Here is a 24,355-nt window from a genome sequence, read left to right on the forward strand (position 1 = left end):
TGAAAACTCACTATTTTTGAACTCTTCAAAAACCTTTATGTGAACACAGCCTTATTGTTGTTCCAACACGTCCCAGATAAGCTTCACACCGACTCCAATAATCATCATTTCATACTATTGTAACCAAACTGATCTGAACGATAGCCAATCATTTCACCATTTAATGAATATTGACGTTTGTGGAATAGATTCTATCACCAGGATCACTACATAGCAGGGATATACCCGGCCTCCTGTCTCGCAGCTGTAATTTCATTATCTATTCCTGTCATTTCATTGTATCCAGCGACTATGATATTTTTAATCTGCCTGCTGTGCTTTTGTCTTTAGTTCCAGCTCCAGATGTTTGATATTGTTTGTGCTTCTTCTTGGGCCAGTAGAGATAAATGCTGTGAACTTCCTGCACTGGTGAGAACCGTTCTCATTAATCTACATTGTTTCTAACATTCTTGATGCATTCTATATGTTATAGATCCAATCTACAAACATTGTAAGTACATCCTGTAAGAACTCCAGAGCTGCACTCACTATTTTGCTGGTGCAGTCACTGTGTACATACATTACATTACTGATCCTGAGTTACATCCTGTATTATACCCCAGAGCTGCACTCACTATTCTGCTGGTGCAGTCACTGTGTACATACATTACATTACTGATCCTGAGTTACATCCTGTATTATACCCCAGAGCTGCACTCACTATTCTGCTGGTGCAGTCACTGTGTACATACATTACATTACTGATCCTGAGTTACATCCTGTATTATACCCCAGAGCAGCACTCACTATTTTGCTGGTGCAGTCACTGTGTACATACATTACATTACTGATCCTGAGTTACATCCTGTATTATACCCCAGAGCTGCACTCACTATTCTGCTGGTGCAGTCACTGTGTACATACATTACATTACTGATCCTGAGTTACATCTTGTATTATACCCCAGAGCAGCACTCACTATTTTGCTGGTGCAGTCACTGTGTACATACATTACATTACTGATCCTGAGTTACATCCTGTATTATACCCCAGAGCAGCACTCACTATTTTGCTGGTGCAGTCACTGTGTACATACATTACATTACTGATCCTGAGTTACATCCTGTATTATACCCCAGAGCTGCACTCACTATTCTGCTGGTGCAGTCACTGTGTACATACATTACATTACTGATCCTGAGTTACATCTTGTATTATACTCCAGAGCTGCACTCACTATTCTGCTGGTGCAGTCACTGTGTACATACATTACATTACTGATCCTGAGTTACATCCTGTATTATACCCCAGAGCAGCACTCACTATTTTGCTGGTGCAGTCACTGTGTACATACATTACATTACTGATTTTGAGTTACATCCTGTATTATACCCCAGAGCTGCACTCACTATTCTGCTGGTGCAGTCACTGTGTACATACATTACATTACTGATCCTGTACTGATCCTGAGTTACATCCTGTATTATACCCCAGAGCTGCACTCACTATTCTGCTGGTGCAGTCACTGTGTACATACATTACATTACTGATCCTGAGTTACATCCTGTATTATACTCCAGAGCTGCACTCACTATTCTGCTGGTGCAGTCACTGTGTACATACATTACATTACTGATCCTGAGTTACATCCTGTATTATACTCCAGAGCTGCACTCACTATTCTGCTGGTGCAGTCACTGTGTACATACATTACATTACTGATCCTGAGTTACATCCTGTATTATACCCCAGAGCTGCACTCACTATTCTGCTGGTGCAGTCACTGTGTACATACATTACATTACTGATCCTGAGTTACATCCTGTATTATACTCCAGAGCTGCACTCACTATTCTGCTGGTGCAGTCACTGTGTACATACATTACATTACTGATCCTGAGTTACATCCTGTATTATACCCCAGAGCTGCACTCACTATTATTCTGCTGGTGCAGTCACTGTGTACATACATTACATTACTGATCCTGAGTTACATCCTGTATTATACTCCAGAGCTGCACTCACTATTCTGCTGGTGCAGTCACTGTGTGCATACATTACATTACTGATCCTGAGTTACCTCCTGTATTATACTCCAGAGCTGCACTTACTATTCTGCTGGTGCCGTCACTGTGAACATGCATTACATTACTGATCCTGAGTTATATCCTGTATTATACCCCTGAGCTGCACTCACTGTTCTGCTGGTGCACTCACTGTGTACATACATTACATTACTGATCCAGAGTTACATCCTGTAGATCTTATATTATAAAAATGAAAAACATAACAACAATAATAGCAGAAAACATAACAAAAATATTAGTCAGAAAATAATCAGTATACTGAACACTGGTCCAGCCGCTCATTCTCTCCTCTCACACATATTATACAGTATATACAGAACAATAACTTCAGGTCCGGTCACCAAACAAAATAATAATAACAAATAAAATAAACAATGGAAAACAAAGACTATATACAGGAACTTTTTTTTTTTTTTTAGTTTTAAATAAAATAACTACAAATTAAACAAATATATACAATACTACAAGCTATCCTCCGTTCCCAACCCCCCGCACTGACCTGAGAGCTGGTCCTGCGTCTCATGCCTCAGTCCATGTCCAACGTCCATAGGCCAGATCAGGCAGTGCCAGTTTTTTCCCCAAACAACCCGGTGTCCCATAGTCCCACAAGATAATCCCACCTCCCCCCTTTTCCCACCACCCAACCTAACACCTACACCCAAATCTATATCCCCATATACAATATATACATTATATACAGCAGCACACACCACAATAATTACAAAACACGAAGCCCAAGTTCGGCGCCTGCAGCCCTACATCACTGTATAATGATCAAACAAAACAAAAATCTACAGTGTCAGCAGCAGCCCACCACCAGGAAAGGAGATGACCAGACTAGGGCACACTAAAAGAAAAGCCCCTCCAGAGGAGCGCGGCCCTCCGTGCGCCCAGTCGCCCATACTCCAGAGAGCGCACCTTCACCAGGTCACCGAGTATGGTCCTAAACACATCGTCCACTGGGAGGATTTTTCGTTGCGTCGATACTAAGCACCGTGCGTTCCACGTGTGATACCTAACCACTGCGCTAACTAGAAATAAGGTGCAGCGGTCCCGACCACCCAGGTCTCCGAATGCTCCATAGGCCCATTCCGCATAGGAGAGACCGGCCAGCCGAGACCAGCCAATGAAGGCGCCCACCCTGTTGTACACCTCTGTGTTGAAGGGACAATGAAGCAGGAAGTGGTCCATGCTTTCCAGCAAGGTACCACAATGCTCCCGAGGACAATTCCTGTCCTCAGAGCTCCTACACTTCAGATTGTCCCTCACACACAGTTTCCCATGGAAGCAGCGCCAAGCCAAGTCCCAAAACTTCGAGGGGATCCTGATAGAATTCAAAAGATGCAAACCCACCCCAAGATCCCGACTTGGGCAGTCCCTGAGCGCCAGAGGCCTCTGGAAATGGGTCAACAGAACCCTACTGTCAAGTAGTTTCCTTGGCAGAGTCCTGATCTCCCACATTCCCAGACCCCACCGACGAATTACCTTCAGAACCAAGGTAGCGTAAGCCGGAAGATGTCCATGCGGTGTGCGAAGATCCTTCACTTGCCCTCCTGTCTCCCATTCCTGGAAGAAAGGCTGAAACCATCCCCTACAGGAGAATACCCACGGAGGAGCCCTCTCTTTCCAGAGGTTTGCGATATTGATCTTAATGAAGGTATCCACAAGGAATACCACAGGGTTGACCATACCCAACCCTCCTAGTCTCCTCGTACGGTAAGTAACCTCCCTCTTGACCAGGTTCAGTCTATTCCCCCATAACAGTTGGAAGAACAAACTGTAGACCCGAGTCCAGAGAGATTCCGGCAAGATGCACACACTGCCCAGATAAATCAGTAAAGGGAGCAGGTAAGTTTTGCTCAGGTTTACCCTTTCCCTTAGGGTCAAAGACCAACCCTTCCATTGGTTCACCTTCTGAGTGGCGATCTCTAGCCTGCTGTCCCAATTTTGTTTGGGGTAATCCCCCTGGCCAAATTCGATGCCAAGGACTTTTGCAGAGACTTTGGGTCCTGGAAGGGTGTCCGGGAGATCAAAACCAGGATCTCCTCCTCCCAGCCAGAGACTCTCACACTTATCCCGGTTGATCTTGGACCCGGATGCCTCCGAGTAGCGATCTACCTCTGACATCAGCCACCCTGCCTCCTCGTGAGAGGAAGCAAACACAGTGACATCATCGGCATACGCCACCACCCTCAGAGTGGCTTCCGGTGCTGCCTGATCCATCCCGATCCCGGCCAACGGTCCACGCTCCACCCTCCTAAGAAGAGGGTCAATCGCAAACACGTACAGCAGCGGGCTCAAGGGACAACCCTGGCGAACACCGGACCCAACCTCAAAAGAGCTACCAATCCAACCATTCACAAGCGGGAAACTCTCTGCCCCACTGTACAAGGTCTTAAGCCAATCAACAAACCCCCCCGGCAGGCCATATCTCAGAAGGACGGACCAGAGGTACTCGTGATTAACCCGATCAAACGCTTTTGCCTGGTCCAGTGACAGCATGTACCCCTTCCAGTGACCAGCCCTACCCTGCTCCACTGCCTCTCGGACACAGAGCACAGCACTAAATGTGCTGCGGCCTGGAACAGAGCAATGCTGGGCCCCCGAAAGGAGTCGGGGTGCAAATTTCACCAGCCGATTAAACAGCACCTTTGCTAGAACCTTCCTGTCTGCATTGAGAAGCGCTATGGGACGCCAATTCTCAATGCAAGACGGGTCCTTACCCTTTGACAAGATGATCAGAGCAGACCTCCTCATTGACTTCGGCAGAGTGCCCAAGGAAAGACACTCATTGAATACCTCAGTCAAGAGGGGAACCAAAACGTCCTTAAAGGTCTTATAGAATTCAGATGTTAAGCCATCTGGACCAGGCGATTTTTTGGGAGCAAGCCCTTCAATCGCCAACTGAACTTCCTCTTCCCTGATCATTTCTGTCAAAACGTCAAGAGAGGGGTCTACCCCTGGTTCGGGGACAGCTTCTGCCAGGAAAGCCGACATCTCATCCCAATCAAGATCCCTCTTCCCCAAGAGGTGCGAGTAGAAGGATCTGACAACCTCCAGGATCCCTGATCTGGATCGCCTCAGGGACCCCGTAGTGTCGACCAGTCCTGTAACCACTTTACTATTCACTGACATCTTGCAGTTTCTGTAAGGGTCGGGCGAGCGGTACTTCCCGTAATCCCTCTCAAAAACCAAAGATGCGTGTCTATCGTACTGACACCTCATAAGCAAAGATTTCACTCTGGAGATCTCCTCGCGGCTACCTCCAGTTGAGACAAGATGCTCGAGTTTCCTCCTCAGACCCTGATACAGGCGGTACCTGCTCAGACTCCTGAGGCTCGAGAGCTGGCGGAAGAATCTCGCCACCCTTTCCTTGAACATCTCCCACCACTCTGACCTACTACTACAAAGATCCAGTAAGGGTACCTGGCTCTGAAGAAAATCCTCAAAGGACTGTCTTATCTCCGCTTCTTCCAAGAGAGACGAATTGAGCCTCCAAAAGCCTCTTCCCATCCGGAGGGTCTCTGTAACATTCAGAGAAAACAAAATTAAACAGTGGTCGGAGAACTCCACCTCAACAACAGACACTGCTGAAGAGACAGCTTCCTCCTTTAAATAAAACCTATCTATTCTGGACCTACAGTTACCTCTATGATAGGTGAACCCCTCGTGGCCTGGGGTGTGCCGAATGTGGACATCCACCAGGCGAGCCTCACTAGCTATACTATTAAGGGCGACGCTATCATAAGTCAGCTTGTCTCTGGAACCTCCTCTATCTCGGGGCCTCGTGACAGCATTGAAGTCCCCTCCAAAGACAACCTGCCGACTTGTAAAAAGGTAGGGCTTGATCCTCATAAAGAGACACTTCCGGTCCCACTTAGATTGGGGACCATAGATGTTAATGAGCCGGAGCTCTTGTCCCTTCATGAGGACATCTAAGATCAGGCACCTCCCCATTTCTAACTCAATAACCCGTCGGCATTCCACCGGTGCGGTAAAAAGGACCGCCACTCCGCTATACGGCTCGGCCGCAAGAGACCAATAGGAGGGCCCGAGTCTCCACTCCCTCTTAGCTTTAAACACATCTGCCATGTTTGGCAGCCTGGTCTCTTGCAAAAAGAAAATGTCAGCTTCAACCCGGCTGAGAAAATCAAAGGCCGCAAATCTAGCTGTATTTGACTTTATGCTGGCGACATTAATGGACGCCAGCGTCAACGGAGTGGGTTCCGCCATCATTGGTGATTGAGTTAGATGGCTTTCTTTTTCCCACTCCCCTTATCCTCTGCCTCAGAGGAGGAATCCTTCCCCCTCTTTAATGACATGGAGGTATCCATTTCCACGCGTTTTTTATTTTTTTCGTCCTCGTCTCCGGACTCTGGGCCAGTCCCTCCCTCCAAGGATCTTATGTTCCCAGAAGGAGGAGACTCGGCGCCCCCTGTGAGCCCCGCCGAAGCCAGAACCTCACCCTCAGCTTCCTCCTCAGAGGAAGAGATGTTTTCAAGGGCTTGGAACCGGTTAGACAGACCAACCAGAGGGGAGTCGGTTTTTCCTTCCTTAGGTACCTTGGTCAGAGTGAGAGAAGATTTTTTATCTCCCTTCTTTCTCTTCTTTTTGGTGCCGAGCTTACGCTTGTCCTCTAGCCACTGCCTATTATCCTCATCCATACTTTCATAATGGGAGGACTCTGAGGCAGTGGCACTCTCCTCCCTGTGGATCCTCCTGACCTCCTCATCCAACTCATCATCCCTTGGGGCCTCAGCAGCAAGACTGGCATCCAGGACAGGGGCCGCCCCAGTAGCCCGAGGCTCGCCCAGCTCCCTATCCTGTCTGCGCTTGTCTAGACGCCTTAGCTGGGCAGGCGTCTTTTTATTGCTTTTCTTCCTTGGCCCCTCAGCTCCCTCACCCTTGCTAGTCCCTTCCCCAGCAGAATCAGCCTCACGGCTTTCTCCCACCGGGGTCACGACTGCGTTAGCGAAGGAGCGAGGACAACGGCTGAATGGGTGACCTAACTCACCACACAGGTGGCACCTAATCTCCACACAAGATGCAGCAAGATGGCCGACATCCCCACACAATGCACACTTCTGCACAGTGCAGTTTGCGCTGAAGTGTGTGGGGTCGCCGCACCTGTGACAGAGCTTCGGTTGCCCCTGGTAGAAGACCAGGATACGATCCCTACCCAGGAAGGCAGATGATGGTATGTGGGCAACCGTACCACCTGAACGCTTAAGTTTTACCATAAACGTCCAGGCCCCTGACCAGATACCAAACTCGTCACGGTTTTTCTTTGGCATCTCCACTACCTCTCCATACCGGCCAAGCCACGTCATGATGTCATAACAAGAAAGCGACTCGTTACATGTCATCACGGTCACTTTCTTGACTTGATTTTGGCGAGACACCGCCTGAACGGCAAAGTCTCGCCAGCCGGGCTCATTTTTTGCCAACTCATAGTTCGACCAGAAAAGTTCAAGCCCCTCCGGCCGAACAAAGCTGACATCAAACTCAGGTGTGGAATAGGGATGTATCAAGGCGTAGATGTCAATCGCCTTGAAGCCCATCCTCAGCAGGAGCTCCACAACCTTCGACCTTGGAGGACACGCATCACTGCCCCTCCACCGAAGACGGACCACATTCCTACGCACACTACCCGGCCCGGCTGTTGGGAGGGACCACACTGTATCCCCCCCTCTTTGCTCTCGGAAGGCCCCGAGGCCATGCCTCTCTATCCAGAAGGATAGATCAACCTCTCGACCCTCTACCATTAGTGATCTCTCTCCCTTCTTTAGAGCCTCCAGGAGACGCCGTTGCAACATGCCGTCCCCAGAGCCCATAGACGAGGAGGACGCCCTATTTCCCCCGGAGGTGACAGCGGCATAACTCCTGACAGGTGCTGCCACCACCGGGGGGGCAACCGGACCAGTGACCACATCCACACCAACAGTATCACCATTACCCACCTCCATAACCTCCTCACCCTCCACCAAACCAGCAACCACACCACTAGACAAAGAGTTTTCCTCATCCATACCCACCACCACATTCACTCCTGCTGGACCAGTGACAACAGGGGGTGACATTTTGGCCTCCGCATCATCAGGCACAAGGGGCTGAGTCTCCTCCACAGAACTGGAGGTGACCTCACCCCTGGTTTTATGTGTGCCCTCCGCATCATCAGTTGATATTTTCCGCTGCTTCATGGTTGCTACCAGGCGCCGCTGATCTTTCGCTGTTGTGAGGCACCGCTGATCCTTAGCATCAGGATCTTGTTGACCAGCGGCGCCAACACAGAACAGGACTTTGGTGGGAGGACCGGAACGCCCAGCCCCGGTAACCCCCTCACACTGCCGCCGCTTCTCAACTAAGTGATCAGCGGCAACAGCATTCAGGGGCACCGAGGCTACCGGAGCTGCCCCTGACACCGGGCTGCTCCCCCCTCCCACTGGGGAGCGCACCACAGTATCGTGGCCTGATTTTTCGCCCGCCGCCGGGCCGCCCTCACTGTCCAGCCTCTCGGCTGATGCACCTGATGCTACGTCCCCGCTACTACAAGCAGAAACGGAGCTCTGCGCCTCACTACATTGCTTTGTAGTCTCCCCGCGCCTTTGCACCGGATCCACAGCAGAACCCGGGCTGGGCTGGGCAACGGGGCTTATACAGCGAGCTGACCCTGCAGCCGACTCAGGGGGTACAGGGAGGGGGGCATATACATAGCTTACCGCTTCCTGCAGCTTAGGTTTGATCTTCTTCACCTTTTTTTTCCGGCCCCCAGGTGCCTCCTCTGGCAAATCATCACCAAGATGGAAGTTCTGAAGGCACACTGGGGACTCCAGGAGCTTGATCTCGGCCATTAGTGCCCCTCCCTGGTCGATGTCACTGTCCTCCCCAGAGCCAGCAGAACTGCGACGAGATGTCATTGTCGCCTGTCCAGCAGGGAGCTCGCTGCACGTGGCCTGTGAGTGACTAAGCAGGCTGCCAGGTGGGGCTTTCTGCTGGTCATCATCCTCCTCCTCATCATCATCATCCACCTGGCACTCAGGCTGCAGCCCCATCTGCCTTTGCTCTCTGTTATCAGCCATTTCTCTGAATCGATCTTCATTAATAAGTTTTTCCTTAAATGGTCCACTTTTTTCTCTGATGAAAGGTTTTCTGACTTCAAGCTCATTGATGTCATCCTTCAGTCTCCTTACCTCTGCCTGGAGCTGATTCTTCCTCGGTTTGGAGGAACCTGCAGCTTTGTTGCTTGTGCAGCGCAGCTCCTCTCGGAGCCTCGTGATGGTCTTGCTTGCGTCTTCATACTCACGGAGGTGGCTCATGACCCGGGAGGCATAGGTGGACACAGACTCCCGGGGGCTCTGCAGCGCCCAACCCTCTTCAGTGAGGTCGGCCTCACCTCCGTGAGCACTCAGCTTTCCTCCAGAAGGACCGCCATCTTGCACACTAGCAGGCTTCTCCTCCATGGAAGCCTTGCGGCTTCTCTGGGTCTCTGCAGACCTGGGGGGAGTAGGAGCCACATTGCTGCGACTCCTGGTGGAGCGTCTCACCCCCGAATCCTCTGATGTGCAGGCTGGTTGCTGGTTCCTTCTGCCCCCCGCCAGCCTGGTCCGGGAAGCAGAAGCCTGGGACTTGGCTCCTTCACTCATCCCAGGAAACCCACTCCCTCCCTGGGTAAGAGAGAGAGCAGGTCCCCGGGTGGAGAGGTGGTGGTTCTCAGGAGCTCAGGAGCACACTGCAGGTTCAGCAGCGACCGCACCCACAATCAGCACAGTGAGTAGCAGCTGAGCAGAACTGCACCCACTATCCTGCTGGAGCAGTCACTGTGTACATACATTACATTACTGATCCTGAGTTACATCCTGTATTATACTCCAGAGCTGCACTCACTATTCTGCTGGTGCAGTCACTGTGTGCATACATTACATTACTGATCCTGAGTTACCTCCTGTATTATACTCCAGAGCTGCACTCACTATTCTGCTGGTGCCGTCACTGTGAACATGCATTACATTACTGATCCTGAGTTATATCCTGTATTATACTCTAGAGCTGCACTCACTATTCTGCTGGTGCAGTCACTGTGTGCATACATTACATTACTGATCCTGAGTTACCTCCTGTATTATACTCCAGAGCTGCACTCACTATTCTGCTGGTGCAGTCACTGTGTACATACATTACATTACTGATCCTGAGTTACATCCTGTATTATACCCCTGAGCTGCACTCACTGTTCTGCTGGTGCACTCACTGTGTACATACATTACATTACTGATCCAGAGTTACATCCTGTAGTATACTCCAGAGCTGCACTCACTATTCTGCTGGTGCAGTCACTGTGTACATACATTATTACTTATCGTGTATTGATCCTGAGTTACATCCTGTAGTATATTCCAGAGCTGTCCTCAATTGTTTCTGTCAGCCCCATAAATAATTATGTAGAACCAGAACACATGAGCTGCGCGCACAGTGAACAAGCCAGTAAAGACATGTTCACACCACCAAGAGACTTGAAAACACAAAAAAGCACAGTAAAACCAAAACCACTCTGTTGCAAAAAAATCACAGTGGACAGCAAGTGCTAGTAAAAAGATGGAAAAAACAGGGTATTTGGTTGATACGTTTTTTGCAAAAAATATATAGCAGATTGACAGCAAACATGAACCAGACCTGTTTCTTTTCTAGAGAGATGAAGCCACGTGCTCTCCGCTTCCAAACTCCTGCTCCTGCTCCCAGGAAAATAAAGGGTTACCCGGACCCCCTGGCAGTCCGGTAAGAAGCCCAGCAGCGGTGTGTAATGTGGAGGCGGGTGTAGTGGTGGATCTGTAATGCACGGGAGGGATTAGGGACTGACATGCGGTGTTTTTACACCTGCGGTACGGACCATAGTGATGTGCAGACTCAGCTGTGTCACTTATCTGCCTTGTGCCGGCGCTATAATATGTACATGCAAATGCTCCGAATAATCCCTTGTAAAGTGGTCATGCCCTCAGGGCCCCTTCAAGTAATAATGACCTGAGTTCCTCCTTATAAAGTAATCATGTCTCAAGTTCCACTCTTAAAGTAATATTGTCACGAGTACCCCTTATAAGGTAATAGTGCCCCCTATCAAGTAATAATCAACCCTGTGGACGCTGATAGAACCATGAGCCACGTGTGGTATTATGAGCCATTGGTTGGGGTCACCTGACATAACAGAAGAGAACAGGGTCTATAGCAGAGGTCACGATCCTAGAAGTCTGTATTGACCCAATAAAGAGCCTTCCCACCAGAATCTTCTGTTGTTTCTTTTTTTTAGGGCGGTTCAGGAATGAGAGGCCCCCAAGGATCTCCAGGAGAAAAAGGTCTCCCTGTAAGTTATTTTACGTGGACGCATCAGATAAGAGTCGGCATATATACCCCGGGACTCCCTATTATGGGGTTATCCCTATGTCAGCCTTTCATGGACGAAAAGAACTTCATCCAGCTACAATAAACGGGAAATGGAGCTACAGAAAAGCCAAGTGCGGCTGAGCTACTCTGTTTCTGCAACTCAAGTGGTCGGAGCCGGACGGAGTTATTCCCAAGAAAGGCTGAGATGAGAACAACTCTAACAGCCTTGCATGGATTTCAGAGGAGCTTTAGGGACTAAAGGCAGAACAAAGAAAATGAGACGAGTCCGGCATCTTAGATGAGTGCTCACCCCCTGCCCTTCATTGGGACCAAGATGGAAATATGTCCTGCTAAATTGTGTAGCCCCGGTTCAACAAACATGTTTCGCCTTTTAGAAATGTCACAACATTTTTGCACAACTTTTATAGTTTTACAAAAATACACAACTTGGGCCTGGGCAATTTTTTATCCTTGGTAATTCTGATATTTTGCTTAGTGCACGGCGTGACTAAGGTACAGGTACGAAACTTCACTCAATAGAAGTTGTGTATGCTGTAACATCTCATCAGGCCTAGCCCTAGTTATGATAGGTTTGTGAAATATCGTTTAATATTGGCGAGCTAAAAGAAGTTATTCCAAGAAAAGGATTCAAGGGATTGTCTAGGATTAGAAAAGCATGGCTACTTTCCTCCAAAATCAGCATCTCACCTCTTTATGGGTTGTGGTATTGCAACTTAGCTCCTTTGAAGTAATTGGGGTTGAGTTGCAGTACCGCACACCGCCTGTTCACAGGTGTGGCGCTGTATTTAGGAACAGCCAAACCCTGGATAACCACTTTAACTGATTAACTATGATCAATAAGTGATATTGCGTGTTTTTGAGGATAATCCGATCACTTTATGTCTTTATTTTACAGGGACCAGAAGGACCCCGAGGTCCAGTAGGTTCACCAGGAGTCCACGGACCACCCGGACCCCAAGGACCTAATGGTCATTCTATTCAAGGACCACCTGTAAGACCCTCATACTTTATATTGATAGAAAACTTACCTGCTACCTCTGATTTGCAGTCTGAACTGCGCCAGATCCGATTCTGGGTTCCATGTGGAAACCACTTAAATTTTTTATGTTGACAAGAGAATTAAAAAGTTGGGTTTTTCTTTAAATGCATGAAAGAAAAATCTGAAAAAAAAATAAAAATCACTGAACTGCTGCCTCCAGTCTTTGTTGATATGGCTGCAGCAGTGACATTATGCCGACATCACGTGACCGCTGCAGCCAATCTCACTGGGCAATGATACCATTGTGGATGGTACAAGGACACTGAGCCCATTGTTTGGCTGCCACGTGATGTTGGCGTTACATCAGCAAAAATCAGAGGCAGCAGCGGATAATCGGCACTGGAGTGCCAGTGGGTATGTACAACTGAATTTGTACTTGTTTTTTGCAAAAACAAAAAGCCAAAGGAATAAAGAAAACCTGGACAATAACTTTATGTACCAAGCTAGGCCACATTAAAGGGGACATCTCATGTAGAAAACTCCTCATTTGAAATTATGATAAAGAATTGATCTTCCTGAAGTTGCAGACAATAATAAATATAATATTGTAATATAATATTTTATGCCGGCCACTTGGAAATCTTTCCTTGAAAAATATATGTACTATATAACGGATGTCTAGGTACATATGATTATATCTGAACGGCTATTTGAAAACTATGAACATACACTTGAAAAATTATGTTTTTTAGGGACCAACTGGATCGAAAGGTGAAAAGGGAGAAGGTGGAGGCCAAGGAGCTCAGGTATTATTATACTAGACCACCATTATTATTTATAATATGTAATCTCCTGGCTTATACAGAGTCACAGTCATTGTCAACCAAAATGTTTCCCTCTTTAATCTTTGCTTTATTTTCAGGGGTCTCCCGGACAACCAGGGTCTCCTGGACGTGATGGACCTGAAGGACAACGAGTGAGAAATATCTTCTTTACTTTACTAAATAGCTCTGGATAAAATCATGTGATAAGCAGGGGCAGTGCCAGGAATCATAAGCGTGGGCGGGGACACTCTACAGTATACACACAGTATTTTGCAGACCCGATGTATAGCGGTGCCATATTTCTCCACCCTTCTCGTCCTTGATTGTCATCTCTGGCATCACTGGAACCGGGGGAAGAATGGAGATAAATAGAAAACAAAGTAGGTGGGAGGGTGCACTGAACTCTTTGTACATGCCAAGAGTGCACCGAGCGCCTGTGTATTCGAACAGTCATTTTCTGCTGACAGAATCCCACCATTATGGGGGTCTTCAAGGAGCGGACTATACGGCAAGGATTCTGACTGTTTTGATTGCAGATTTGCTTTATAAGACTTAGAATACATTACAATTGAGCCAGGTCTTGCCACGATCATGATTGATGGTGTTTACGGTCTTCCTATCAGCCTTGTATGTAGAACAGCTGATACCCGAGTCCCGGATATTTGTTATTTTGACAGTATGCTAAATCCTTATAGTCTGCCAAGTGCTCTTGTTTGGGGAGTAGTCTAAACATATCTTGATAATCCTCTTGAAATTTTTTAACCCTGCGCCAAACCCATCAGTTCAGGCAGTAATGTGCAAGGCATCGACCCGTGAGTGTTATTGGGTAAACACGGCAATGTAAGGTGGCTACATGGCACCTCCTGTTTGTCTTACATTTAGAGAAACCTGAAGATTCACTCTTTCAAATCACATCCTATAGGACGGCAGTGTGGGCTTAGTGCTGATGCATTAAATATCATTCAGTGAAATGGATGATTGGCAATGATAAGTGACAACTTCTTTATGTGCTGAGAGATGTTGTCATGTCCCTACTCTGCTGATTTTGGCACCTTCTAAAAAGTATAATTATCCAGCCCAGGAAAAAGCCAAACCACGGAATATCATCATACTAAAGTAAATCGCACTACACTGTGTGCAGAATTATTAGGCAAGTTGTATTTTGATCACATGATCCTTTTTATTCATGTTGTCCTACTCCAAGCTGTTCAGGCTTGAGAGCCAACTACCAATTAAGTAAATCAGGTGATGTGCATCTCTGTAATGAGGAGGGGTGTTGTCTAATGACATCAACACCCTATATAAGGTGTGCTTAATTATTAGGCGACTTCCTTTCCTTTGGCAAAATGGGTCAGAAGAGAGATGTGACGGGCTCTGAAAAGTCCAAAATCGTGAGATGTCTTGCAGAGGGATGCAGCAGTCTTGAAATTGCCAAACTTTTGAAGCGTGATCACCGAACAATCAAGCGTTTCATGGCAAATAGCCAACAGGGTCACAAGAAGCGTGTTGGGCAAAAAAGGCGCAAAATAACTGCCCATGAATTGAGGAAAATCAAGTGTGAAGCTGCCAAGATGCCATTTGCCACCAGTTGTGCCATATTTCAGAGCTGCAACGTTACTGGAGTAACAAAGAGCACAAGGTGTGCGATACTCAGGGACATGGCCAAGGTAAGGAAGGCTGAAAAACCACCACCTTTGAACAAGAAACATAAGATAAAACGTCAAGACTGGGCCAAGAAATATCTTAAGACTGACTTTTCAAAGGTTTTATGGACTGATGAAATGAGAGTGACTCTTGATGGGCCAGATGGATGGACCAGAGGCTGGATCAGTAAAGGGCAGAGAGCTCCACTCCGACTCAGACGCCAGCAAGGTGGAGGTGGGGTACTGGTATGGGCTGGTATCATCAAAGATGAACTTGTGGGACCTTTTGGGGTTGAGGATGGAGTGAAGCTCAACTCCCAGACCTACTGCCAGTTTCTGGAAGACAACTTCTTCAAGCAGTGGTACAGGAAGAAGTCGGTATCGTTCAAGAAAAACATGATTTTCATGCAGGACAATGCTCCATCACATGCGTCCAACTACTCCACAGCGTGGCTGGCCAGTAAAGGTCTCAAAGAAGAAAAAATAAAGACATGGCCCCCTTGTTCACCTGATCTGAACCCCATAGAGAACCTGTGGTCCCTCATAAAATGTGAGATCTACAGGGAGGGAAAACAGTCCACCTCTCGGAACAGTGTCTGGAGGCTGTGGTGGCTGCTGCATGCGATGTTGATCGTAAACAGATCAAGCAACTGACAGAATCTATGGATGGAAGGGAATATATTTGGTTTTTATTAAGTTGCGTAATAATTCTGCACAGTAATAGTTACCTGCACAAACAGATATCCTCCTAAGATAGCCAAATCTAAAAAAAAAACGACTCCAACTTCCAAAAATATTAAGCTTTGATATTTATGAGTCTTTTGAGTTGATTGAGAACATAGTTGTTGATCAATAACAAAAATAATCCTCTAAAATACAACTTGCCTAATAATTCTGCACACAGTGTAGATGGTGATAGTAATCAGCAGGGGCAGTTATAGTAGCAGACTTCATAAGCGGGGGCGGGGACAATTTTAACAGTAATCATACAGGCATCATAATGTGGGCCAGGACACTTTTCTCGGTAAGTTCACAGGTTTTATAAGCATGGGTGGGGACACATTTGCCAGTAAGCACATTGGCATCATAACAGTGGGTAGGGACACTTTTCACAGTAAGCACAAAGGCATCATAAGCGTGGGCGGAGACACTTTTTATAGTAAGCACATAGGCTTTATAAGTATGGAGGAGGACACTTCTCACAGTAAGCTCACAGGTATTATGAACATGGATGATGACATTTTCACTATCATTACATTACATTAGGAATCATAAGCGTGGGTGGGGAAAATATCAAAATAAGCACTCAGACATCATAATTGTGGGTGGGGACTCCTACAGTAAGCACACAGGCAAAAGCATGGGTGGGGACAATTTGCACAGAAAGCACATAAGCATCATAAGTATGGGTGGAGACACTCTCAGAGTAAACACATAGGCATCATAAGCATTGGCTGGTACACTTTCATATTAAGCACATAAGCATTTGTGTACACTCTCAGAGTAAACACATAGGCATTATAAGCATTGGCTGGGACACTTTCAGAGTAAGCACATAAGAATCATAAGCATGGGCGGGTACACTTTCAAAATAAACATAGGCATCATAAGCATGGGCGGGTCCACTTTCAGAATAAGCACATACAGTAGGTATCATAAGCATGGGTGGGTACACTTCCAGAGTAAGCATATAGGCATCATACGCATGGGCGGCTACACTTTCAGAGTAAGCATAATGGGAAAATAAGCATGGACAGCGACACTTTCAGAGTAACGCATATGTATCATAAGCATGGGCGGGTACACTTTCAGAGTAAACACATAGGCATCATAAGCATGGGCGGGTACACTTTCAAAGTAAGCACATAGGCATCATAAGATGGGCGGGTACACTTTCAGGGTAAGCATAATGTTATAATAAGCATGGACAGGGACACTTTCAGAGTAAGCAAAAGTGGATGTTGATCCAAATATTTATCTCAAGCGTAAGCATCCAAGACACACACATGCGCAAAATGAAAAATAGAGGATTAACCAGTGACGGTAACAAAAAAAAAATTACATTTATGTTTTTTTCCTTTATCTGTACAGGGAATCCCAGGAAAAGATGGCCCAACTGGCCCATCGGGTCCTCCAGGCACAATGGTAAAGTGATTGTTTATGGTGTTTAGAAATCTTTGAATCTCTAATGCAATCTCGAAAGCCAGATAACCTAAGCGTTTCATTATAAGGCTCGGATGATTGCAACATTTCTACAGCCTGATGCATAAAAAGTTTCCTTCTTGGTGTTGGTGGGGACTGAATGGTTCCTTTGGTTTAATACATTGTAGTTTGTTGGGTGTAGAAAGGGTATTAGAGCACAGCGATCTTGAAGGTTCCCCAAAGGGGTGACAATAGAGCTTTTTACCTATGGTTTCCGTAAAAAAGATTTATAACAATCTGTGGCTCTACTTATTACGGCAGTGAAATTCATAACTTCAGCTCTCCAACTCTGATATATATGGAAGATGTGCGCTGTGTAAACCTCATGTGGTCATTGTTATTGCAGGGTGCACCAGGCAACCCAGGATCTCCAGGTGTTCCAGGAAGCAAAGGACCTCAGGGTGATTCTGGACCCCCGGTATGTGAGTTGCGTCATCAAGTTAGGTGGTCTCTGATTGTATGAAGGAGGTAAATCACAGAAGCACGCGACTAAGAAACGGGTGAATCACAACCTGGTACATGGCTATGGAAACTCAAACGTTAATCAGAAGAGGCATTTCACGGAGTTGTCCAGTACTTTAGGAGAGGTCATCAATATCAGAACGGTGGTGGTGGTGACAAAAAAATAGTTTATAACAATAACATAGTTCATTTTATCAATAAGCAAAATGCAAAGTGAATGAGCGAAAGAGAAATTGTAATCAAATCAATATTTGGTGGCCACCTTTTGCATCATCAGTTCTTCTAGGTACCTAGCACACAGTTTTTGAAGGAAAGCGGCAGGGGAGCTGTTCCAAACATATTGGAGAACTGACCGCAGATCTTGTGCGTATGAGGCTTGTGCAAATCCTCATATGATTCCAGACAGACGCCTAACTGCTTGTATTTCTCATCTTTGAGGACACCAAGAAATAGGCAACACTGAGGAACGTAGACTCAGCGGTCGGTCAAGGTTCTCTTCGAAAAGAGAAAAAAAGTAGGGCATAAAACCTTTGCTCACTTTGGGACCCACTGCAGTGGAGTAACTTGAAGCTTTTGGGTCCCAATGTAAAACCTCCAATGGGGCCCCAACTATGACTGGTCTTTAATACTGTACTCTTCTCTTATGGACCAATGGAATCTTTAGAGGTATCAATTGAGGCCCACAAGACTCCAGGGATCGGGTGTGCTACATCCCCTGCATTCATTATCCTTACACCCAAGTACTAGTGGTAGAGATGATGACAATGGTAAAAAAAAAAGAATCAGACACAAACTATATTAGAAAAATCAGCCATCATCTCCCAACCAGTCCTTGGTGGTTCATCATTTAGCAGAACGTTCTAGAATAACCCTGCGTGTTACAGACTAGCCCATTTGCTATAATGGACACAATCATGTCTACCGCCCACTTATTATTTCAGTCCCGGTCTGGGTGGAGTATAATAAATGGAGCTGTGTTTTTCCAGCTTTCGTTAAACTCAAGCAAATCCTGAACAAATATGAAATACCTGGAGCTGCGCGTCGGGGGTGCCCACCAGGAAATTGCCCGAGTCTGACATTACCATAGGGTTACACCGAGGGAATTCTGCAGGATGTATCTGTACACTGTCCCAGGGCTCAGCTGTCAAATCAACGCTCATAACATGCCATTGTGAGACTGGTGCCCTGGGGGCGGGAGGGCGGCACATACTTTATTTTGATAAATGCAGGATAATGACATTGAAAAACGTAAGTCTAAAGGGATCATTGTTAGCAGGTGTGACAGGATATATCATAAATGGCTTCTGGGCTTCTCACTTATAGGTTAGGTCCCTTGGCACCCACCTGCAGAGGGAATTGAGACGTGTCCACACAAATGTATGCCTCTTTTCATTAAAGTCTATGGAAGTTAATGAAAGAGCTACATTTTGTCCACCTGTCCATTCACTAGCATCAGCCTCACCGGGGATCAGGGGACCCTCATTTTGCTGGGATCACCGATGGTTTGAACAATTATAGATATGGATTTGGAACTATGGGACTTTATTTTTCTAATAACGATCTTGAGTTCCATCTACGGGCCTGATTCATCAACGATTTTACGCCAGAATTATGGGGTAAAAAGCTTTGAAAAGGTGCAAAAGTTTGGAACAAATTTTGCAACTTTTTGCGCTCTCACGCCAATTTTATCCCACTTTGACAAATTGGACAGAGCTAATGTGGGACGGGGGCATTCGCTACCCCACAAATGTTACTCCAGCAGGGACTGCGCCTCTTAATGAATCAGGAGCCCCTCACTCCTGATGAAGGTCCCGATCTTGATAAATGGAGACCTATGTCCTTACGTCTCAAGAAGGTCTGCATTGCAAACTTTGCCGATTTGGCACAATCCAGAGAAATTAAACCACAGGGTGGGGTGGGTGTTCCTGCTTATTTTTGTGACGTTCCTTAGGTGGAACTTAAATGTCCCGATTTTACCTTTCAAAATATTGGTAAGTGTGAATCTATATTAAGATCCTGTTCGTATTGATGGTAATGTCCACCTTTTCAGGAAATTTTTATTATTATGGCAACTTTAAAAAGAATCCTGATGAAAAGTTCCATTCCATTTTGTGTCTATAGTTCCTATACAGACATATGTCTCCATGGTTACAGACTACAAACAAACCCTGTGTAGTCAGACCCAGAAATCATTCTCCAGCTTATTCGTCCAGTTCCTGATAAATATATGTGAGCAAAAAGTAGAGAGACGGGAATATAGCTTTGAGATCAGACTGCAGAGTTTGTTTGTAGTCTGTAACTATGGAGACACATCGGTCATTCATAGGAGCTGGATACATAAAACGGTAGAGGATTATTAATCGAGATAATTTTCCAAGGTTTTTTTTTTCATTTTTGATACAAACATTGCTGTGATATCATCATTATTACGAGAAGCCCTTCTACGTGTAAGGCTACTTTCACACTAGCGTCGGGAACAACCCGTCGCTGCGCGTCGGGCCGACGTTCCCGACGCTAGTGTGGTCTCCGCCGCACAACGGGGGCAGCGGATGCATATTTCCCACGCATCCGCTGCCCCATTGTGATGTGCGGGGAAGTGCGGGGAGGTGGGGGCGGAGTTCCGACTGCGCATGCGCGGTCGGAAAAAGCGGACCGTCGGGAGCAAAAAACGTTACATGTAACGTTTTTTTCTCCCGACGGACCGCTACCATACGCCCAAACGCCGCCAAACGCATTCACCGTTTGGAAATGCGTCGCAAATGCGTCGCTAATGTTACTCTATGACGAAACAACGTATCCAGCAAAAACTTTTGCTGGATGCGGCGTTTCGCAAAAACGACGCATTTGCGACGTATTGCAGTTAACGCTAGTGTGAAACTAGCCTTAGACATTTGTGCTGAGGGAACCAAGCCGTCGGCTTCTTGCGATATTTCAATAACATCTGGTCGGAGTAATTATTCTTCATAAAACATTCCAGAAATTGATGACAGCCATGACACGAAGCAACTGCTGGAGGAGCCATGATGTGTTCATGCAAAATGTACAAAACACATAATTCATTATGACTTGTGGGGAAAAAAACTAGCTACTACAATTAAATAAATCACACATGACGGAGACAGTGCTGGTATTCTGCAAGAATTCATGACGTGTTAAGGTGCAAATCTTCTACTAAATGTATAGTCACGTGCAAAAATTCTACATTAGGCGACCAAAGGTGTACAGGAGCTGAGGACAGAGGGGATGAGGCTGCAGGGGTACAGGAGCTGAGGACAGAGGGGATGAGGCTGCAGGGGTACAGGAGCTGAGGACAGAGAGGACGAGGCTGCAGGGGTACAGGAGCTGAGGACAGAGGGGATGAGGCTGCAGGGGTACAGGAGCTGAGGACAGAGGGGATGAGGCTGCAGGGGTACAGGAGCTGAGGACAGAGAGGACGAGGCTGCAGGGGTACAGGAGCTGAGGACAGAGGGGATGAGGCTGCAGGGGTACAGGAGCTGAGGACAGAGAGGACGAGGCTGCAGGGGTACAGGAGCTGAGGACAGAGGGGATGAGGCTGCAGGGGTACAGGAGCTGAGGACAGAGAGGACGAGGCTGCAGGGGTACAGGAGCTGAGGACAGAGGGGATGAGGCTGCAGGGGTACAGGAGCTGAGGACAGAGAGGACGAGGCTGCAGGGGTACAGGAGCTGAGGACAGAGGGGATGAGGCTGCAGGGGTACAGGAGCTGAGGACAGAGAGGACGAGGCTGCAGGGGTACAGGAGCTGAGGACAGAGGGGATGAGGCTGCAGGGGTACAGGAGCTGAGGACAGAGAGGACGAGGCTGCAGGGGTACAGGAGCTGAGGACAGAGGGGATGAGGGTGCAGGGGTACAGGAGCTGAGGACAGAGAGGACGAGGCTGCAGGGGTACAGGAGCTGAGGACAGAGGGGATGAGGCTGCAGGGGTACAGGAGCTGAGGACAGAGAGGACGAGGCTGCAGGGGTACAGGAGCTGAGGACAGAGGGGATGAGGCTGCAGGGGTACAGGAGCTGAGGACAGAGAGGACGAGGCTGCAGGGGTACAGGAGCTGAGGACAGAGGGGATGAGGCTGCAGGGGTACAGGAGCTGAGGACAGAGGGGATGAGGGTGCAGAGGTACAGGAGCTGAGGACAGAGAGGACGAGGCTGCAGGGGTACAGGAGCTGAGGACAGAGGGGATGAGGCTGCAGGGGTACAGGAGCTGAGGACAGAGGGGATGAGGGTGCAGGGGTACAGGAGCTGAGGACAGAGGGGATGAGGCTGCAGGGGTACAGGAGCTGAGGACAGAGAGGACGAGGCTGCAGGGGTACAGGAGCTGAGGACAGAGGGGATGAGGCTGCAGGGGTACAGGAGCTGAGGACAGAGGGGATGAGGGTGCAGGGGTACAGGAGCTGAGGACAGAGAGGACGAGGCTGCAGGGGTACAGGAGCTGAGGACAGAGGGGATGAGGCTGCAGGGGTACAGGAGCTGAGGACAGAGAGGACGAGGCTGCAGGGGTACAGGAGCTGAGGACAGAGGGGATGAGGCTGCAGGGGTACAGGAGCTGAGGACAGAGAGGACGAGGCTGCAGGGGTACAGGAGCTGAGGACAGAGGGGATGAGGCTGCAGGGGTACAGGAGCTGAGGACAGAGGGGACGAGGCTGCAGGGGTACAGGAGCTGAGGACAGAGAGGACGAGGCTGCAGGGGTACAGGAGCTGAGGACAGAGAGGACGAGGCTGCAGGGGTACAGGAGCTGAGGACAGAGGGGACGAGGCTGCAGGGGTACAGGAGCTGAGGACAGAGAGGACGAGGCTGCAGGGGTACAGGAGCTGAGGACAGAGAGGACGAGGCTGCAGGGGTACAGGAGCTGAGGACAGAGGGGACGAGGCTGCAGGGGTACAGGAGCTGTGGACAGAGAGGACGAGGCTGCAGGGGTACAGGAGCTGAGGACAGAGAGGACGAGGCTGCAGGGGTACAGGAGCTGAGGACAGAGAGGACGAGGCTGCAGGGGTACAGGAGCTGAGGACAGAGGGGACGAGGCTGCAGGGGTACAGGAGCTGAGGACAGAGAGGACGAGGCTGCAGGGGTACAGGAGCTGAGAATAGAGGGGACGAGGCTGCAGGGATACAGCATCTGAGGACAGAGGGGACGAGGCTGCAGGGGTACAGGAGCTGAGGACAGAGAGGACGAGGCTGCAGAGGTACAGGAGCTGAGGGAGGACAGAGGGGACAAGGGTGCAGGGGTACAGGAGCTGAGGACAGAGGGGACGAGGGTGCAGAGGTACAGGAGCTGAGGACAGAGAGGACGAGGCTGCAGGGGTACAGGAGCTGAGGACAGAGAGGACGAGGCTGCAGGGGTACAGGAGCTGAGGACAGAGGGGACGAGGCTGCAGGGATACAGGAGCTGAGGACAGAGGGGATGAGGCTGCAGGGGTACAGGAGCTGAGGACAGAGAGGACGAGGCTGCAGGGGTACAGGAGCTGAGGACAGAGAGGACGAGGCTGCAGGGGTACAGGAGCTGAGGACAGAGGGGACGAGGCTGCAGGGGTACAGGAGCTGTGGACAGAGAGGACGAGGCTGCAGGGGTACAGGAGCTGAGGACAGAGGGGACGAGGCTGGAGGAGTACAGGAGCGGAGGACAGAGGGGACGAGGCTGCAGGGATACAGGAGCTGAGGACAGAGGGGATGAGGCTGCAGGGGTACAGGAGCTGAGGACAGAGGGGACGAGGCTGCAGGAGTACAGGAGCGGAGGACAGAGGGGACGAGGCTGCAGGGATACAGGAGCTGAGGACAGAGGGGATGAGGCTGCAGGGGTACAGGAGCTGAGAACAGAGAGGACGAGGCTGCAGGGGTACAGGAGCTGAGGATAGAGGGAACGAGGCTGCAGGGGTATAGGAGCTGAGGACAGAGGGGACGAGGCTGCAGGGGTACAGGAGCTGAGGACAGAGGGGACGAGGCTGCAGGGGTACAGGAGCTGAGAACAGAGAGGACGAGGCTGCAGGGGTACAGGAGCTGAGGATAGAGGGAACGAGGCTGCAGGGGTACAGGAGCTGAGGACAGAGGGGACGAGGCTGCAGGGGTACAGGAGCTGAGGACAGAGGGGACGAGGCTGCAGGGGTACAGGAGCTGAGGACAGCGGGGACGAGGCTGCAGGGGTACAGGAGCTGCGGACAGAGGGGACGAGGCTGCAGGGGTACAGGAGCTGAGGACAGCGGGGATGAGGCTGCAGGGGTACAGGAGCTGAGGACAGAGGGGACGAGGGTGCAGGGGTACAGGAGCTGAGGACAGAGGGGACGAGGCTGCAGGGGTACAGGAGCTGAGGACAGAGAGGACGAGGCTGCAGGGGTACAGGAGCTGAGGACAGAGGGGATGAGGCTGCAGGGGTACAGGAGCTGAGGACAGAGGGGATGAGGCTGCAGGGGTACAGGAGCTGAGAATAGAGGGGACGAGGCTGCAGGGATACAGGAGCTGAGGACAGAGGGGACGAGGCTGCAGGGGTACAGGAGCTGAGGACAGAGGGGACGAGGCTGCAGGGGTACAGGAGCTGAGAATAGAGGGGAAGAAGCTGCAGGGGTACAGGAGCTGAGGACAGAGGGGACGAGGCTGCAGGGGTACAGGAGCTGAGGACAGAGGGGATGAGGCTGCAGGGGTACAGGAGCTGAGAATAGAGGGGACGAGGCTGCAGGGGTACAGGAGCTGAGGACAGAAAGGACGAGGCTGCAGGGGTACAGGAGCTGAGGACAGAGGGGACGAGGCTGCAGGGGTACAGGAGCTGAGGACAGAGGGGATGAG

The 24,355-nt window shown here is 48.9% G+C and overlaps 1 protein-coding gene across 4 annotated transcripts in view; it reads left to right on the plus strand.

Moving 5' to 3' along the window:
- The window catches only part of COL14A1 (collagen type XIV alpha 1 chain), a 193,363-nt gene that overhangs the window by 155,514 nt on the left and 13,494 nt on the right, over positions 1-24,355 (plus strand). For all 4 annotated transcript variants that reach the window (XM_077271151.1, XM_077271154.1, XM_077271153.1 and 1 more), the window contains 8 exons: positions 331-408; positions 10,752-10,838; positions 11,365-11,418; positions 12,355-12,450; positions 13,191-13,244; positions 13,361-13,414; positions 16,997-17,050; positions 17,454-17,525. In XM_077271151.1, the coding sequence (XP_077127266.1) occupies positions 331-408; positions 10,752-10,838; positions 11,365-11,418; positions 12,355-12,450; positions 13,191-13,244; positions 13,361-13,414; positions 16,997-17,050; positions 17,454-17,525 (549 nt within the window). The remainder of the gene's footprint in view (positions 1-330; positions 409-10,751; positions 10,839-11,364; positions 11,419-12,354; positions 12,451-13,190; positions 13,245-13,360; positions 13,415-16,996; positions 17,051-17,453; positions 17,526-24,355) is intronic.

This window comes from Ranitomeya variabilis, chromosome 6 (assembly GCF_051348905.1).
Source record: "Ranitomeya variabilis isolate aRanVar5 chromosome 6, aRanVar5.hap1, whole genome shotgun sequence".
Lineage (NCBI taxonomy): Eukaryota > Metazoa > Chordata > Amphibia > Anura > Dendrobatidae > Ranitomeya > Ranitomeya variabilis.